At 46.9% G+C, this 18,494-nt stretch overlaps 1 protein-coding gene across 1 annotated transcript; it reads right to left on the minus strand.

Moving 5' to 3' along the window:
- Positions 1 to 11,234: 11,234 nt before the first annotated feature.
- On the minus strand, positions 11,235 to 17,420 carry NEURL3 (neuralized E3 ubiquitin protein ligase 3). The gene is made up of 4 exons (XM_045204668.3): positions 17,248 to 17,420; positions 13,815 to 14,357; positions 12,881 to 12,952; positions 11,235 to 12,214 (listed from the first exon to the last, which is right to left on the minus strand). Exons 1-4 carry the CDS (start codon positions 17,273 to 17,275, stop codon positions 12,006 to 12,008), a joined length of 852 nt encoding a protein of 283 aa, XP_045060603.1. The 5' UTR covers positions 17,276 to 17,420; the 3' UTR covers positions 11,235 to 12,005.
- Positions 17,421 to 18,494: the final 1,074 nt, after the last annotated feature.

An 18,494-nucleotide genomic window follows, 5' to 3' on the forward strand; every position in this document is an offset into this window, starting at 1 on the left:
ATCAAAGGCCAGTCTTCATCTAGAGAAGGTGATGTTGTGCATATGGTGGGATTGGAAGGGAGTCCTCTATTATGAGCTCCTTCTGGGAACCAAGTGATAAATTCCAACAGTTACTGCTCCCAGTTAAACCAAATGAAAGCAGCACTTGATAAAATGTGTCCAGAATCAGTCCACAGAAAACGCATAATCTTCCATCAGGATAATGCGGGACTGCGTGTTTCTTTGACAACCAGGCAAAAACTGTTACAGTTTGGCTGGGAAGTTCTGATTCATCTACCACATTCACCAGACGGTGCCCCTTTGGATTTCCATTTATTTCAGTCTTTTACAAAATTCTATTAATGGAAAAAGTTTCAATTCCCTGACACTTGGAACAGTTCTGTGTTCAAAAAGATAAAAAGTTTTGGGAAGATGGAATTATGAACTTGCCTGAAAGACAACAGAAAGTAGTAGAACAAAATGGTTTATACGTTGTTCAGTAAAGTTATTGGTGAAAATGAAAAATGTCCCCTATTTTTACTTTAAAACTGAAATAACTTTTTGGCCAAACCAGTATCTCCCCCATCCCAGTCCTTTCTTCAAGGTAACCTCTTTTTCCTTCCAGACCCATTTCTATGCACTTACACACACATACATGAACGATTGTATTTTTACATACATAAGATTTACTATATACTACATCTGTATGTCAGAAATATAGTGATAACTTATTCTTCATAACCCAGGCACAATTTTCCTTACATGGATAAACCCCACTTGGTATAACCGTTTACCTATTGATGAACATACAGGTGTGCTCCAAGGTTTCTTCTGTGATGACGAGTGCCATGGCCAGGAACACCCTTGCATGGGTGCTCCCTCCCTCCACCCATTTGTTTTCATTGGTAACTTCCCATCCCACCCATGTGACTGACTTTCTAGAGTAGATACTCTGAGGCAATATGGTATGAATACTGTGCATTAGTAGAGAATATCTAAATTTTTTTTGCTCAATCAATTTCTGTTCTGTTAGTATCTCTTCCTGCTTTGATTTGCAATGTCAGGCCCTGGTGAATGAGATTATTGGTCACATGAATTAATGTCCCAAAAATTACTTTAGTTACTTTCATTAGGAGCTACCAGTATTTGTGCTTTGTTATTGATTGTATCAGTGAATGCTTTATGCATTTGGACATCAACCCATTCTCTGTCATAGACATATATGTTGAAAAACGATACTTCCTGTCTATTAATTTGCCTATTAGTTTTATTTTTGGTACCATTTAACAAATAGAAGCTTTTATAAAGTATATTTTATTGCTTATACTATTACAGTTGTCCCATTTTTTCTCCCCTTTCCCCCTCTACCTAGCACCCCCATTCCATCCAGCAATCCCCCACCCTTGGTTCATGTTGATGTGCCGTGCATATAAATTCTTTGGCTTCTCCATTTCCTATACTGTTCTTACTATTCCTTGTCTATTTTGTACCTACCAATTATGCATCTTAATCCCTGTACCTTTTCCCCCTTTCTCCACCTTCCTCCTCCCAGCTGATAACACTCCATGTGATCTCCATATCTTTGATTGAGTTCCTGTTCTGGTTGTTTGCTTAATTTGTTCTGTGTGTGTGTGTGTGTGTTTAGATTCAGTTCTCGATAGTTGTGAGTTTGTTGTCACTTTACTGTTCATAGTTTTGCTCTTCTTTTTCTTAGAGAAGTCCCTTTAATATTTCATGTGCTAATTAATGGCTTGGTGATGATGAACTCCTTTAACCTGACCTTATCTGAGAAGCACTTTATCTGCCCTTCCATACTAAATGAAAGCTTTGCTGGATAGAGTAATCTAGATTGTAGGTCCTTGCATGACTTTGAATACTTCTTGCCAGTCCCTTCTTGCCTGCAAGGTTTCTTTGAGAAATCAGCTGATAGTCTTATGGGAACTCTTGTACGTAACTGTCTTCTTTTCTCTTGCTGCTTTTAAGATTCTCTCCTTATCTTTAACCTTTGGCATTTTAATTATCATGTGTCTTGGTGTGGCCCTCTTTGGGTCTGATTTGTTCAGGACTCTCTGAGTTTCCTGAACTTGTATATCTATTTCCTTCACCAAATTGGGGACATTTTCTTCCATTATTTTTTCAAATAATTTTTCAATTTCTTGCTCTTCCTCTTCTCCTTCTGACATCTCTACAATTCAGATGCTGGAATGTTTAAAGTTGTCCCAGAACTTCCTAAGCCTCCTCTCATTTTTTTTTTGAATTCTTGTTTCTTCATTCTGATCTGGTTGAATATTGCTTCCTTTTTTTTCCAAATCATTGATTTGAGTCTTGGTTTCCTTGTCTTCACTGCTGGCTTCCTGAATATTTTTCTTTATTTCACTTTGTATTGCCTTCACTTCTTCCTTTATTTTGTGGCCATACTCAATCATTTCTGTGAGCATCCTGATTACCAGTCTTTTGAACTCTACATCTGACAGGTTGTCTATCTTCTCGTTGCTTAGTTCTTTTTCTGGAGTTTTGATCTACTGTTTCACTTGGGCCATGTTTCTTTGTCTCCTCTATTTGTTGGCATACCTGTTACATTGTTAGTGGTGGAGCCTTAGATATTCGCCAGGTCAGGGCAACCCGCTTTGCCATGTTGTGACACTGTATGTGGGGGAGGAGTCAGAGAGGAAACAATGCAGCTTGCTCGACTCTCACCCAACTTTCAGTCACTTCCCCCGCTTCCCGCAAGCAGCTGGCACCCTTCCAGTTGCTGCCCTGGTGCTGATTCCATGAGCAGGTGGGCTTATGTATGTTCTAAGACCCTGTGGGCCCTTCAAATGGATTCTCCTGAGAGACTGGCCATTTCTTCTTCTGCTGCAACCACCACAGACTTTTACAGCCAGAGGTTATGAGGCTTAATCTTCCCAGTGCTGGAACCCTGGGTTGCATGGTCTGTCTTGGGCAGGGATTGCTTGCTCCCAATTGTTCCTTCTGGTTTTTATCTGCACACAAAATGTGGGACCACCCCATCCACTAGCCATCGCCTCGCCGGGCATTCTCTCTACCCTGGCTGACCGTCTCCACCCCTCCTACAAGGCTGGATGAATGTTTCTTCTTTAACTCCTTGGTTGTTGGACTTCCATACAGTTAAATATTTTGCAGTTCTGATTGTTCCTTGTTTTTAGATCGGTCATTATCCTTCTTTTGGTTGTGTGAGGAGGTGAAGCATATCTACTTAGGCCTCCATCTTGTCCAGAAAGCTGCAAATAGAAGCTTTTAAAAAATTTGTATGTAATCTAATTTGTTAGTCTCCCCTTCGTGGCATTTGTTTGTTGTATCTTGTTGTAAAAGGCCATCACATGAGACTTCCAGTCAAGATGGAGCTTTAACTAGACATTCTTGGCCTCCTCACATAACCACTAGAAGAATTACAACTCACCTCAAAACAAATGACGCTGAGAACTGCCAGAAAATTAAACTGTATGGAAGTCTGACAACCAAGCATTTAAAGAAGCCACATTCACCCAGATGGGTAGGAGGGGCAGAGATGTAGAGACAGGACAGAGAGGTGAGGAGACACAGTATGGTGAGGAGAGGTGGCAGTGGCAGCAGAACAGGCAGTCGCACATTCACGTGTGGTGGATAAAAATCATAAGGGATACATACCTTGGGAGCGAGCAATCCAAGCCCCAGACCAGACTGCAAGGTCCAGACTTCCAGGGTGCAGAAGATAAAATCCTATAACTTCTCGCTCTAAAAACCAGAGGAGGTTGGGGCAGTGGAAGAAACTGCTGATTTCTAAGGAGTGTCTGTTTAAAGGGCCCACACATATTTAGAACACAGGCAAACTCACCCACTCTGGGATTCACCACCAGGACAACAGTTGGAAGGGCACCAGTCACATACAAGAAGTAGACGAAGTGACTAGAAATGGAGCAAGTGCCAGCCAAACCTTCAGAGCCTGGCAGGAGCATTGTCACTTCTCTGACACTTCCCCTCACACACAGGCACAAAGTTGTGAAGTGGGTTGCCCTGCCCTGGCAAATACCTAAGGCTCTGCCCCTTATAACCTAACGGGTATGCTAAGACAGAGAGTCAAAGCAGCTCTACCTAATACAGAAACAAACACAGGGAGCTGCCAAATTGAGGAGACAAATAAACATGGCCCAAATGAAACAACAGAACAAAACACCAGAAAAAGAACTAAACGAAATGGAGATAGCCAACCTATTAGACGCAGGTTCAAAACACTGTTGATAAGGATGCTCAGAGAACTCACTGAGTACAGCAACAACATAAAGGAAGAAATGAAGTTTACACTAAATGAAATAAAGAAAAATCCACAGGGAACCAATAGCGAAGGGAAGGAACTAGGGATTCACATCAATAGTTTGGAACATAAAAAAGAAATACACATTCAGCCAGAACAGAAAGAAGAAACAAGAATTCAAAATAAAAATGAGGATGGTATAAGCAGCCTCTGGGATATCTCCAAAAGTGCCAATTTCCAAATCATAGGGATGCCAGAAGGAGAAGAGGAAGCGCAAGAAATTGAAAAATTATTTGAAAAAATATTGAATAAAGAAAACTTCCCTAATTTGGTGGTGCAGATACAAGCCCAGGAAGCACCAGAGAGTTCCAAACAAGTTGGACCCAAAGAAGGCCACACCAAGACACATGATAATTAAAATGCCAAAGGTTAAGGATAAGGAGAGAATCTTAAAAGCAGCAAGAGAAAAGAAGACAGTTACGTACAAGAGTTCCCATAAGACTATCAGCTGATTTCTCAAAGAAACCTTGCAGGCAAGAAGGGACTGGCAAGAAGTATTCAAAGTCATGCAAGGACCTACAATCTAGATTACTCTATCCAGCAAAGCTTTCATTTAGTATGGAAGGGCAGATAAAGTGCTTCTCAGATAAGGTCAGGTTAAAGGAGTTCATCATCACCAAGCCATTAATTAGCACATGAAATATTAAAGGGACTTCTCTAAGAAAAAGAAGAGCAAAACTATGAACAGTAAAGTGACAACAAACTCACAACTATCGAGAACTGAATCTAAACACACACACACACACACAGAACAAATTAAGCAAACAACCAGAACAGGAACTCAATCAAAGATATGGAGATCACATGGAGTGTTATCAGCTGGGAGGAGGAAGGTGGAGAAAGGGGGAAAAGGTACAGGGATTAAGATGCATAATTGGTAGGTACAAAATAGACAAGGAATAGTAAGAACAGTATAGGAAATGGAGAAGCCAAAGAATTTATATGCACGGCACATCGACATGAACTAATGTGGGGGATTGATGGAGGGAATGGGAGCACCAGGCAAAGGGGGCAAAAGGGGAAAATGGGACAACTGTTAACAGCATAATCAATAAAATATACTTAAAATAATAATACAAGAAGAAAGTATTGCCAGAAGCTATCTGAGATTTTGTGCCTATGTTTTCTTCTAGGGTTTTTATGGTTTCAGTCTAACATTTAAATCTTTAATCCATTTTGAAGTTATTCTTTTGTGTGGTGTAACAAGGTGGTTTCATTGTCCCATCACTGTAAGGTGATTGCCCCTCCCTGGGCTACAGGTTTTCTTTTCTTTGTTTTTTAAGATTTTATTTATTTATTTTTAGAGAGAAGGGAAGGGAGGGAGAAAGAGAGGGAGAAAAACATCAATGGTTGCCTCTCACGTGTCCCCAACTGGGGACCTGGCCTGCAACCCAGGCGTGTGCCCTGACCAGGAATTGAATCGGCAGCCCTTTGGTTCACAGGCCACCACTCAATCCACTGAACCACAGAAGCCAGGGCTAGTTTTTCTATTTATACAATTGGAGAAATTTTGGAAATTAATCTTTTCATTTTCATCTGAAGAAATTTCTTTAGTATTTCTCATAGGGCAGGTTGGCTAGCAACGAATGCCCTGTTTTCATTGACCTGAGAATGTTATAATTTCTTCTTTATCTTTGCAGGGTAGTTTTTGATGGATACAGAATTCTTGACAGCCTTTTATTTTTCAGCACTTTGAGTGTATCATCCCACTACTCTCTGGCCTCTATCATTCTTGAGGATCTCTTATATGTGATGAGTTTGTTGTTTTATTTGTCATTGAGATTCTCTTTGTCTTTGGTTTTTGACAATTTAACTATGGTCTTAGTATGCATTTCTTTGAATTTATACTCCTTGGAGTTTGTTGATTTTCTTGGATGTGAAGATTAATATTTTTCATCAAATTTGGAAAATTTTGAAACTTTGTATCTCCAATATATTTTTCTTCCCTTTTCACCTTCTGGTTTTCCCATAATATGTATATTGGAGCATCTACTGGAGTCCCACAGGTATCTAAGGCTTTGTTCTTTTTTGCCACTATTAATCAGACCAATTAATCTCTACTAATTTTATCTTCATGTTCCTTGATCCTTTATCCTATAGCTCAAATCTGCTGTTGAAGCCCACTAGTGAATTTACCATTTCAGGTATTGTGTTATCAATTCCATACTTTGTGTGTGCTTGATTTTATAATTTCTATCTCTCTATTGATAATCTCTATTTGGTGAGCCACCAAAACATACCTTCTTTTAATTCTTTAGACATGATTTCCTTTAGTCTTTGATCATATTTGTAATAGCTCATGTGAAATCTTGTGTAAGTCCAACATTCAGCCTCCCTCAGGGACAGTTTCTAGTGACTAATTTTTTTCTTGTGCATAGACCATAATGTCCCTTTTCTTGGCAGGCCTCATATTTTGGGGGGGAGTTTTTTCTTAGAAAATATTATGTGGCAACTTTGAATATCAGACACACACACACAGCTCAGGGTTTGTTGTTTCTGCTGCTTGTTTATTTAGTGACTTTTCTGGACTAATTTTGTGAAGTATACATTTCCTGTAGTGTGCAACAACTGATGTCTCTGCTCAGTTAGCTTTTTTATCATTATATTTTATTGATTATGCTATTACAGTTGTCCTGATTTTTGGCCCTCTGACCCCCTCCACCCAGCAAACCCCACTCCCTCAGGTAACCCGCACACTATTGTTCATGTCCATGGGTCATGTGTATAAGTTCTTTGGCTACTCCATTTCCTATACTGTACTTTACATCCCCATGACTACTCTGTAACTTCCTATTTGTACTTCTTAATCATCTCCCATCTTCACCCATTCCCCCACTCCCCCCTCCCATCTGGCAACCATCAAAATGCTCTCTGTATCTATGTTTCTGTCTCTGTTCTTCTCGTTCGTTTAGTTTTTTATAATTAATTTTTGATAGATACATATGTATTGCCATTTTATTGTTCATAGTTTTGATCTTCTTTTTCTTAAATAAGTCCCTTTAACATTTCATATAATAATGGTTTGGTGATGATGAACTCCTTTAGCTTTTTCTTGTCTGGGAAGCTCTTTATCTGCCCTTCAATTCTAAATGATAGCTTTGCTGGGCAAAACAGTCTTGGCTGTGGGTCTCTGCTTTTCATTACTTTGAATATTTCTTGCCAATCCTTTCTATCCTGCAAAGTTTCTTTTGAGAAATCAGCTGACAGTCTTATGGGAACTCCACTGTAGGTAACTATTTTTCTCTTGCTGCTTTTCAGATTCTCTCTTTATCATTAACCTATGGCATTTTCATTATGATGTGTCTTGGTGTGGGCCTCTTTGCACTGATTTGTTTGGGACTCTGTGCTTTTTGGACTTGCATGTCTATTTCCTTCACCCAATTAGAGAGGTTTTCTTTCATTACTTTTTCAAATAGATTTCCAGTTTCTTGTTCTTTCTCTTCTTTTTCTACCACCCCTATAATGCAAATGTTGGTACACTTGAAGTTGTCCTAGAAACTGCTTACAGTATCCTCATTTTTTTAAATTATTTTTTCTTCTTGTTGTTCTGATTGGTTGTTTTTTGATTCCTTATGTTCCAAATCATTGATTTTATTCTTGGCTTCATCTGCTCTACTGTTGGTTCCCTGTGGATTGTCCTTTATTTCAATTAATGTATCCTTCATTTCTGATTGGATCTATTTTATGCTGGTGAGGTCCTCACTAAGTTCCTTGAGCATCCTTATAACCAGTGTTTTGAACTTTGTATCTGATAGATTGCTTATCTCCATTTTGTTTAGCTTTTTACTGAAGTTTTAATCTGTTCTTTCATTTGGGCCATGTTTCTTTGTCTCCTTGTTTTGGCAGCCTCCCTATGTTTGTTCTTTATGAGGTACAGGTGCTATGACTCTGTCTTGGTAGCATGTTCTAATATAGTAGGTGTCCTGCGGGGTCCAGTGGCACAGCTTCCCCTATCACCCAACTGGGTAGTCAAGGTGCACCCTTTGTGTGGGCTGAGTACACCCTCCTCTTGTAGTTGAGCCTTAGTTGCTGTTGGCAGGTCAGTGGGAGAGATTTACCCAAGCCTGTCAGTGGCAAGGACTGTCTGTGACCACTCACCACCAATCTTTGCCCTGTGTGGAGGATCAGCTGTGCAGGGGCTAACTCCATAGAGGAAGACTTACTTCAGCAGGGCTCTGGAGCCCACTTAGTCCCCCCTTTGAGTGTGTCACTGTGTAGGTGGTTGGCTGGTAGTGCTCATACGTGGTCTGAAGCTGTTCACTGGGTTCACACACTCTGGGGTTTCCCAGGTGGTACAGACCAAGGTCAGCGATTGCCAGTGTTCTGTCTGGAGCCACTTGCCATAAGCTATAAAGTGATCTGCAGATGGTTGCTACTTTGCTGGACTGGGAGATGCCCAAGTAAAGCTAGGCTGTGAACCAAGGCCAACTTCTGTTAGTGCCAGGTTTGGGGCCACTTGGTAAAAGGTACAGGGGCTGGAGGCTCACTGAGGCTGGCTGTTGCTTGCTTGAGAGGGTTTAGGAAGATGTGAAGCATGAGCCAAGACAAGCCATTCGCATGGTAAAGCCCTATTAACAGCTTGAGTGGGCCTGTAAATTGGGTGGGGCATGGCTTTATGGAATCACCAGGGTGGGGCAAACAGTGTGAGCCAGGTTGATGGAATCTCAGATATGGGACCTGTCTGCTGGTTCTGTGGCTCTGTGGTGAGAGGGCTTAGAAAAGGAACAATGATCTCTGCCCATACTTCTTTCTGGGAGAAAGCTGTCCCCAAGCTCTCACCCTGATGCCAGACACTTCAATACCTCCCCATATGCCTCTGGTGCCTACAAGCTGCTATCCCAGTGCTGGGGGTCAGAGAGAGTGAGTCTGAGCAAGTCCATGTTCTGGCCCTTTAAGAGAAACTACTTGGGAATCTAACAGTTTATTCCAGCAACTAAATCCCTGTTGGATTTTACAGCCAGAAGTTGTGGGGACTTATTTTCCTGGCACTAGAACCCCGGTCTAGGGGCCTGGTGTAGGGCTGGGACCCTTCACTCCTGAGCTATCCCTCCCAATTTTTATATACCACATATGGATGTGGAGCCAGCTCATTCTGCATCTCCATGTCTCCACCCCTCCTACCAGTCTCAATAGATGCGGTTTCTTTTAATCTGTAGTTGTCGCACTTCCATTCAATTCAATTTCTAATGGTTCTGAGTGATGACTTTTCTATAGTTTAGTTGTAATTTTGATGTGTTTGTGTGAGGAGCGAGCCATGTTTACCTGTACCCCCTCAGTTAGCTGAATGGTCAGCTAATGATTGGACAGATTTCCCTAAAGCCTTTGAGTCAGGAAACCTACCCTTTGCCAAGGAGCGCCATGTGTGAGTTGAGGCATATCTTCAATGTCAGGCAGCTTACCAATCTGTCTTAGCCTTCACTTCCTGTTTGCACAGGCCCTTGAGGATGGCCAGAACTGAGAGACTGGGGCCCTGTCAGGTCTTTCCTGATCGCATACAGTCTTTTATATCCCAAGGAATGTATGTGTCAGAGCTTTTCAACTCCCCTATGAACATCTTATTTCTCAGATCTTTCTTTTACATTTTTGTCCCAACTGTTACCACAGTCTTGGGCAGTTGCAATGCTGAATAACTGAAGCTGATTAGGTTTGACGAACACGCTGGGAAGAGGGGTTTTCCCATGGAGAGAGCCCTAAGCAGGGATATAATACCTTGGGGGTAGGGGGTTTTCCCACGGAGAGAGCTTCAAATTAGATTAAACAATGACAACATCCTGTAAACGAAGCTTTTCCAGGGAGTGCAGTGCAGGTCAGATAGTAACAATGCTCTAGATGGAGCTTTCTGAGGAGCTCCCCACCCAGTCTGTTCCTTTGGATGGCTACAGGACTGCTGGTTTTCAAGGCTACTGTGAAGCTAGAGTTAGAGGGATGGGAACAGGCCCAGTTCAAACACCGCAAACTTCACTGTTCTTACCAAGTTCAGTAGTTTCTCTTTGATAATCCACCTTCAGATGGTTTAGTCTTTGGTTAATATCCAGATATAATATGTATATGATCTTGCCAGTGTTTTTCTTGCTTTTTATGGAAGAATAGATTTATAAAAGTCCTTTCTTCATTCCAGAAGTCCCACCTCTGGTTAGGAGCCATTTCTAAGATCAGGCTTCCCTAGCTGTTATCTATTCACTGGAAATAGGATTCAAGTAACACCCTCTCCCTGGAAGTATCTGGGTTTAAAAAAAAAAAAAAAGACACACTTAAAGGAAACAAAACTTGTTTTAGGACCCATAAGAATCAACAAAATATTGGGGTGATGTGGGGCTCCCAGGACACACACCCAGGCCCAGATGCCCAACCCAGTGACCTCTTGGTTGCTTCCCCCGGCAGCTGCCTTATACAGGAAAGGGAGCTACCATGTTTTGAGTATTTCCTCTAAGCTGCAAGTTCCATACTCATTATCCTCACAACTTACTATCAAAGAGAACGGTCTTATTTCTACTTTATAGATGAAGAAACTGAGGCTCACGGAAGTCAAGTCACATATCCAAGGTTAGAACATTCATGGGTCTCTCCCCCAGGAGGTGCTGTCCACCACTCACAAGCTGGGAACGGCAGCAAAGTCACAGGCACACCTTGCCCCCCACCACAGACACCTGCTAAGAGGGGCTCCCAGGTCAATTTCTCCTTTTATTCAGGAGCCATAGCTCCCATACAGGTCCCCCCAAATCAAGGGTGGCAAAGCTTGGTTGTGACTTCAAGGCTGGTAGTATAAGATGGTCTCCTTCAGTGCTTGGCAGAATAGAGCACACAGGCCTGAGGGCCCAGAGCCCCGGCCAGTCCACTGCAAGCCTGGTGTGTGTCTGTGCAGGACAGGAGGGCAGATCCCCAGATGCCCCAGCATCCTGACCTGCTCTCCCTGACTGCAATAAAGGCCGTATTCATTGTAATGTCATTCATAAAAAAAAGAGAAGCTTTATTTTGATAGGTCAGAAATTGGTAAGGAAATAAGCACAATGACAACAGTGCCCTCTCATGTGCTAACTCATCTTCAGATGTGTGATTTCACTGGATCCTCACAACCACGCTGCAAGGTGGGTAACTCCTGACTCACTCTACTGAGGACTTGTCGGCAGTGAGCCAGCTCTCATGTGGGACTGTAAACACTCCACGCAGATGCCTCCCTGCGTCTGGTCCAGCTCCTCAGTCCCCAAATGGGCAGGGCTGCCACAGGCAAATGCAGGTACCTTAACTTCCTCAGCTATAAAACCAGCTATGGGTCAAGCCACCCATATCTGAATAAAAGATCCTCCTCATCAATACATGTGGGTTCTTGGCATCCCATGAACCTTGGCACTTATGGGTGCCAAGGATTGCTAGGTAAGTTGTGGCTGTGCAAGTGGCCAGCACAGGCCTTGACAAGCCCTGGGCATGAGGAACCTGGAGCTACGAAGAGGAAACTCAAGCCTGCTGGCTATTGCTGAGCCACTGTCTACAGCCAGGCTGCCGTCAGATAGATAATTCCGGTGTGGGCGGGAAGAGGGGCTCCTCCTTGTACCGCTGGCCCCAACCTGTTGGGTAAGCGGAAGAGCCATGATCCCCTACTCCCTCTCTATGCTCTGCTCATTGCCAACCAGGCTTCCTGACTTTTCTGCAGAAAGTGAGTGGGCTGCCCCTTCTCCCCGCTGCAGGCACCGGCTCGGAGCTAGGCCCACTTTGCCTCTCACACGGGAAGGCCTTCCCCAGTCCTCAGAGCAGGAGGTCGCCATGCTGAGACCACCCCCTCAATCTCACAGCGACACACGGGGCACTTGGCTATGTCTCTGAAGATGCGCCAGGCGCAGCAGCTGCAGAAGTCTGTGTGGGCACAGGGGACGAGGCAGGCGTTGGCAGTACAGTGGAGGCAGACGGCACACTCCTTTCCTGCTGTGGCTGGAAATGGGGACAACATAGGTCAGGATCATATGTGGTCGAGGAGTGGGCAGCTTACTCAGGATATAGCCACAGAACAGAGAACCAGGCAGTTGTACTGGGAAAAAATACTACCTTGTGAGTAAATGCTTATAATGTAATCAAGTGAAAAAAATTGGTGAGAAAGCCACAATGTGCATTACATCTATATCATGAAACTCCTGTGTAGCAAAAAGAAAACAAAGCACAAATAGTCCCCCATCTATAGATATGACTGGGAGGAAATCCACCTAGGAAGCAATGGGAGATTTTTTCTTTTCACTTCTCTTTCTTTATCCCTTAATAATTTTTTCTTTAAATTCCTGGTTGGCAAAGCTTTTACTGTGAACGAGGATTGCTTTTGTAAAACAAGGACAAAATAACATCATCTGCTTATGAATGTGCTCTTGTAACCTGTACAATAGCCGATGTTCTAGAAGGCAGAGCTACTAAGCTACATTTTTTTAAAACTGCACAGCCACCACTGCTTTTAGGTCCCAGTAGGCAGAGCCAAATTGTTTGGCCTAAAGCCTGTGATAGACTTGATGGGACTTGAAAGGCTTTCCTGAGTTCCCAGGGCTGGGGCCTCCCTGGCTCCCCTGGGGTGGGAGGCCTGGGGAGTCCCAGGTGTTACAAGAAGCCACTCACCTTCAGGGCCACATGGAGTCTCCTCAGGGAGGGTCCAGGGCGAGGCTGTGGGGAAGACTCTGGCCGCTGGATCTGGGACAGAGAGGGGGACTCAGGCCTGTGAAAAGTAGAGCCAGGGTGCTCCTGTCCCACTCCCCCCCACTCCCCAAGGAAGTGCCCATTGTCTGTCTTTTCCGGGTGGCAGTGCAGGAGCTCCAGGCAGCTCTAAGAGCCCCATCCTAGCTGTTCCTGTCTCCGTTTAAACCAGCAGAGAATTTGTGGGGCTGTGGATCCTTTTTGTTAAACCAGCCTTCCTCTAGACACCTCCCCTTTGCTCTGCGGCCACTGTCTGAGTGGAGACCCTCAGCATCACTCAGCACAGAGATCCAGCAGAAAGTGGAGAACACAGGTGTTGGGCCCTGTCCTACACCTACCGAATCAGGCCCTCCAGGAGCGAGGCTCCTGCAGCTGTGACAAGCTGTGTTGGGGGACCATTAACCCCCAGCCCAGGAGTGACAAAATTTCTTCTTATGGGTGTTTATCTACTCGCTCCCCTGAAAGCCACTCTCCTTGCAGGCAGCTAGAGGGATAGTGTTGTTTCCCCACTGACTTGCACACGTCAACCTTGCCCCACAGGCTGTCTTCCTGCTCCCGTCTACCCCTCACACTGTGTTCCCTCAGCTTGTCACCCTTGTCCCCAGTGAACTAACTCCTACTTAGACTGTACATCCCCACTCCCAAATTTCTTCCTTAGTGAAAGCTGATGAGCCCTTTCACTGATGTTTGGGGTGCTGGTCACGTGTTCTTATCAATCTTTAGGGACGGTTGCCCTTCCAATGCTTGGGTTTCGGCCCCAGCTCCCATCTTCATACCGGACACTGGCAGAAGCTGATGGAAAAACTGACTGAATACGAATGAATGGTTCTCCCCTAGGCTCTGGATTAGGGTGGAGTACCTCCTGAGCGTCCGCCTCCCCCCAGGGGCGGTGCCTGGTCCGGGCGAATGGAGTCACCCAGCAGCTCGATGGCCTTGGTGGTCCCATACACATCCATCACGGCCCAGAGCGGGGCGCCCATGGGCACGCCCTTGCGCAGCAGGAGCCTCTGGCCCCTGTTGACCTGGGCACGGAGACATCCGTGGCGGTTCACCCAGAAGCTAACAACGTCCCCCGCCAGAGCGCAGCGGCCGGGCACCAATGCTGCCCACGTCGGACTCTGATGCTCCAGGTCGGGGCACAGGAAGGGAGGCAGGCTGGACGCTGGCACGCACTCGGGGTTCAGGCGCGTGAAGCCCACGCGAAGGCCACCGTGCCAGCCGCCCTCGTGCCCCAACACGCGCAGTGCCACGCGCTCCCCGGGCCGCACTGGCCGCTGGCTGAACACGATGCCGTCGCGGAAAGTGGCAAGTCGGTACGCAGTGATCCGCTGTGCATCCAGGATCACCTGAGCGCCCTTGGCCTCGGGGTGGAAGCGAAGGGTCTCCAGGGGTTCCTCCGTGTCTGCAGCGGGCAAGGGGATGTCAGTGAGGGACGCCCGGACCCACTGGATCATCTGGCCACCTCCACCTTTCCTTCTCCTCCCACCCTCAATTACCCCCACCTGAACGCCTCAGCATTCTGGGGTAACCTTGACTCTTATGGGGAGGGCATTTCCACGCCCCCCCAGCTTCCTGGGGGCTATGATCCCACACTCACTCCCCGCCCCCTAGAGACCTGCTTAGAGCTGGCAAGGAGCTCGCTTTGCCTGTCTGGGGTCTGAGTTCTGTGAAACCCCTCAAGCCTCAGTTGCCCTCCCTGCAGGGTGGTTGTAAAGTTAAAAGCACTGACGCTATAGGTACAGGCTTTCGATACCCGGTGTGGTTCTATCGCTATTACACAGAAAGAGAAGGCTCGAGAACAGCAGGGATCTTGTGGCCCTGGCTTTGTCCTACAGGTGTATTTGTTCAATGTACACATCTGAAGTCTGTCTCTATCTAGAAACAACCCGAAAGAGACAGGCCCGCCACTCTGCTTGGCTCTGGCTGATGGGTCCAGTGTTGGTGCTGTATTTTCTCTTGTCTGACTTTCTGATCTTCCAACAAAGAACTTGTGTCACTTGTGAAGGCCAGTCCCCTAGTGAGGGTGACTTCCTTGCCCTGGGAGAGAGGCAGTCCTGGTAGCTCCCCTTGGGTGAGGGCACAGGCTGGAAAGGGGTTCTCAGGTCATCCCTTCAAGGCCTGGGGTGAGCTTCAAAATCAAGGGACTTCCTGACTTGACTCTACTTGGCAGCTGGGAAGGAAGAGTAGCTTACTGGGCAGCCTCTCATCTCACCTCCAGCGGCCTGGGGGAGGCCTGGAGGAAGGTCGAGAAGCTTCCTGTGCAGAACTGCTCTTAGCCAGCTCCCCCAGACTTACCACTTCCTCCCCTTCCTCCCTCCTCCCCTCCTGGCCCTACTCTTTCTGGGTTGGATGAAGGAGCCTGAAAAATAAAAAGAGGTTAAGTTCAATCTGAACCTGAGACTCCAGCCCAGAGGAGTCCCCAGGTACCTGAATGTGAAGAGTTAAGTGCCCACCTGGGCAGGCATTGGGCTGGGGTGGGTGGAGGCAGCTAGGAGTTCCTGGTGTAACCAGCCAAAACCCAGGTGGAGGCCACCTTCCCCACCCCCACCTCAGCTGGTTCACTGTCCATTCCTGAAGTGGGGGCTGGAGAGGAGCCCTGGAATGGGCTTGGTTAGGGTGGTAGGTGGCATTCAAGCCATCCACACATATCACCATGTCCATTGCTGCCACCACCCTGCAGACAGTGGGCACACAGCCTCTGGCTCTGCAGGGCAGAGCTGGGTTTCAAAGACGGATTGCCTCAGCCCCTACAGGGAAAGGGACCCCACCTTGGGTTGGGAAAATAGGAGACCCTTCATGTGCAGCTCCTTGGGCTGAGAGGGTGACCTGCAGAGATGAGCCTGTCCTGGCTGGAAGCTGGCCCCCCTCCTTCAGGGAGGGTCAGTGGATGGAGTTCCCACCCCATTCCCTGTTCAGCTGCCTGGGCTGAGGCTGGCTTAGGCAGAACTGACTCTGGGGGCAGGAAGGGAGTAGGGGGAGAAGGAGGAAGAAGGAGAGGAGCCAGGGAGCTGCCTGACTGGAAAGCAGTGCAGGGAGGAGGAGGAAATCCCAGGAGTGGCCTCGGTGGTTGCAAGAGTTCCTCGCAGGACGGGAGGGCGTGGGGACCTGGGGACCCCAGGAAAGCAGGTTTCATCCTGGACAGGAACTTGACAGTCTGCAAAGCTTGCCCATCCCAGCCTCAGAGCTTCCCAGCAGCCCATGGGGACTATGTGTTCTCCACATTAGAGGAGGGAGGCTGAGAGGACACCCAGCTGCACAGGTCACAGGCAGCCAGGGGCCTGAAGCACCCTGGGGTCAACTGCATGCCCGGGCTCTCCAAACGATCAATCTCACGGCCCCTCACAACGGCCTGAGTGTGGCCCCTGAGAGGTGTTTCTGCGAGGGAAGCCCAGGGCTCCAGAGAGCCTGCAGGACTGCAAGGCCCACCGGGGCCCATCCTCTACTCTGCGTAGGGCTCTGTGTTTGGAGTGGGCTCACAGTGGTGTAAAAGGTGTGGGAGCCCACCCCACCCATGCTCTCCTGCGCTGCCTCCTCACGGCACCACTGGTGCCTGGGATCCAAACACAGTTGCCAAAGCAGCAGCAATGGTGGCTGGGCCCCTTCCCACCCCCAGGCTCTTGGTGCCACCTGCTCTTGGTATGAGAGCCAAGTGCTGCTGGGGGAGGGGGAGGTGCTGGTGGGGCGGGGGGCTCTTTGCCTGGGCGGGAGCAGTGTCCAGAGAGGTGTGGTCATATCTCCGGAGGTAAAAGCCCAGGTTCTCCAACTCTGCCCTTCACACGAGGAACACTGTGGCCTCTGGTGAGGTGCACCTTTTGGTTTCTGCTGCCAGCAGTCCTGTAAGCCAGCAGGTGGGCTGCAGAGGCCCCACCTTTGGGTGAGGAAACGGAGGCCCCAGGGAAAAGTGACCTGGCCCAGGTCCCACAGCTCGGCTTTCACAGCTGGAACCCCTTGTCTTCCACCAGGCCCCCAAACTCTACCGTTTCCCACCCAGCCAGTCTTCTCCTTGTACAACAGGATCCGGAAGCAGGTAGGCCATGTGTGCCAGCTGGTCACTGCAGGGATGCCAGACTTAGTCAGTGGCATCTGTTGGAAACTTGCAGGGACAGGAAGCTTACAACCTCACTGCCTCACTACAGCAGCTGGTAAGCTCAGCCTGTATCAGAAGCTCTTTCTGAGTGACGTTTACACGGACTACACTGCTGCCTCTGGACCTGTGCCCTGGCAGTGACCCAGAGCCTGCTCTGCTTCTTGCATCCCCCTGTCTAGGGACCAAGCACATGGCTCCTACTTACCAGCCTGGGAGCAGAGCTGGGCCCCCATTGGCCTGTGCTTCTTGGGCTCGGGGTCCCTGGTCTGGAAGGGATTGTCTGAAGAGGCCAGTAGACAGGTTTCCTGAGTGAGCTCCCCCGGTCCCCTTGTTATAGTCTGGGATCACGTTACAGGGTTGATGATTAATTAGATGTTGCTGTCACGGGTTAAAATATCCATGGAATTTCCCGGCGTTTCCTAGAGCAGCAGGTCTGCCCAGCTGGCCAGTCTGAGGGACGCAGGGCCTGGGATGGCCCAGGTGGGGCTTAGGGTAGACTTTTCACACACTTCCGGGCAGCCACTCCCCTGAGGCACAGGCATAAGTGCCTGTGCCCATACCTGACCCAGAGGCCCTGATTCCAGAGGCCTGGGGTGGGGCCCGAATTGGTCATTTTTTAAAAATATATTTATTGATTATGCTATTACAGTTGTCCCATTTCCCCCCACCTCACTCCACTCCATCCTGCCCACCCCCTCCCTCCCACATTCCACCCCTATAGTTCATGTCCATGGGTCATACTTATAAGTTCTTTGGCTTCTACATTTCCTACACTATTCTTACCCTCCCCCTGTCTATTTTCTACCTACCATTTATGCTACTTATTCTCTGTACCTTTCCCCCCCTCTCCCCCTCCCACTCCCCTGTTGATAACCCTCCATGTGATCTCCATTTCTCTGGTTCTGTTCCTGTTCTAGTTGTTTGCTTAGTTTGCTTTTGTTTTTGTTTTAGGTGTGGTTGTTAATAACTGTGAGTTTGCTGTCATTTTTACTGTTCATATTTTTTATCTTCTTTTTCTTAGGTAACTCCCTTTAACATTTCACATAATAAAGGCTTGGTGATGATGAACTCCTTTAACCTGACCTTATCTGAGAAGCACTTTATCTGCCCTTCCATTCTAAATGATAGCTTTGCTGGATAGAGCAATCTTGGATATAGGTCCTTGCCTTTCATGACTTCGAATACTTCTTTCCAGCCCCTTCTTGCTTGTAAGGTCTCTTTGGAGAAATCAGCTGACAATCTTCTGGGAACTCCTTTGTAGGTAACTGTCTCCTTTTCTCTTGCTGCTTCTAAGATTCTCTCCTTCTGTTTCATCTTGGGTAATTTAACTATGATGTGCCTTGGTGTGTTCCTCCTTGGGTCCAGCTTCTTTGGGACTCTCTGAGCTTCCTGGACTTCCTGGAAGTCTATTTCCTTTGCCAGACTGGGGAAGTTCTCCTTCATTATTTGTTC

The sequence above is a fragment of the Desmodus rotundus genome, chromosome 5, assembly GCF_022682495.2.
Source record: "Desmodus rotundus isolate HL8 chromosome 5, HLdesRot8A.1, whole genome shotgun sequence".
Lineage (NCBI taxonomy): Eukaryota > Metazoa > Chordata > Mammalia > Chiroptera > Phyllostomidae > Desmodus > Desmodus rotundus.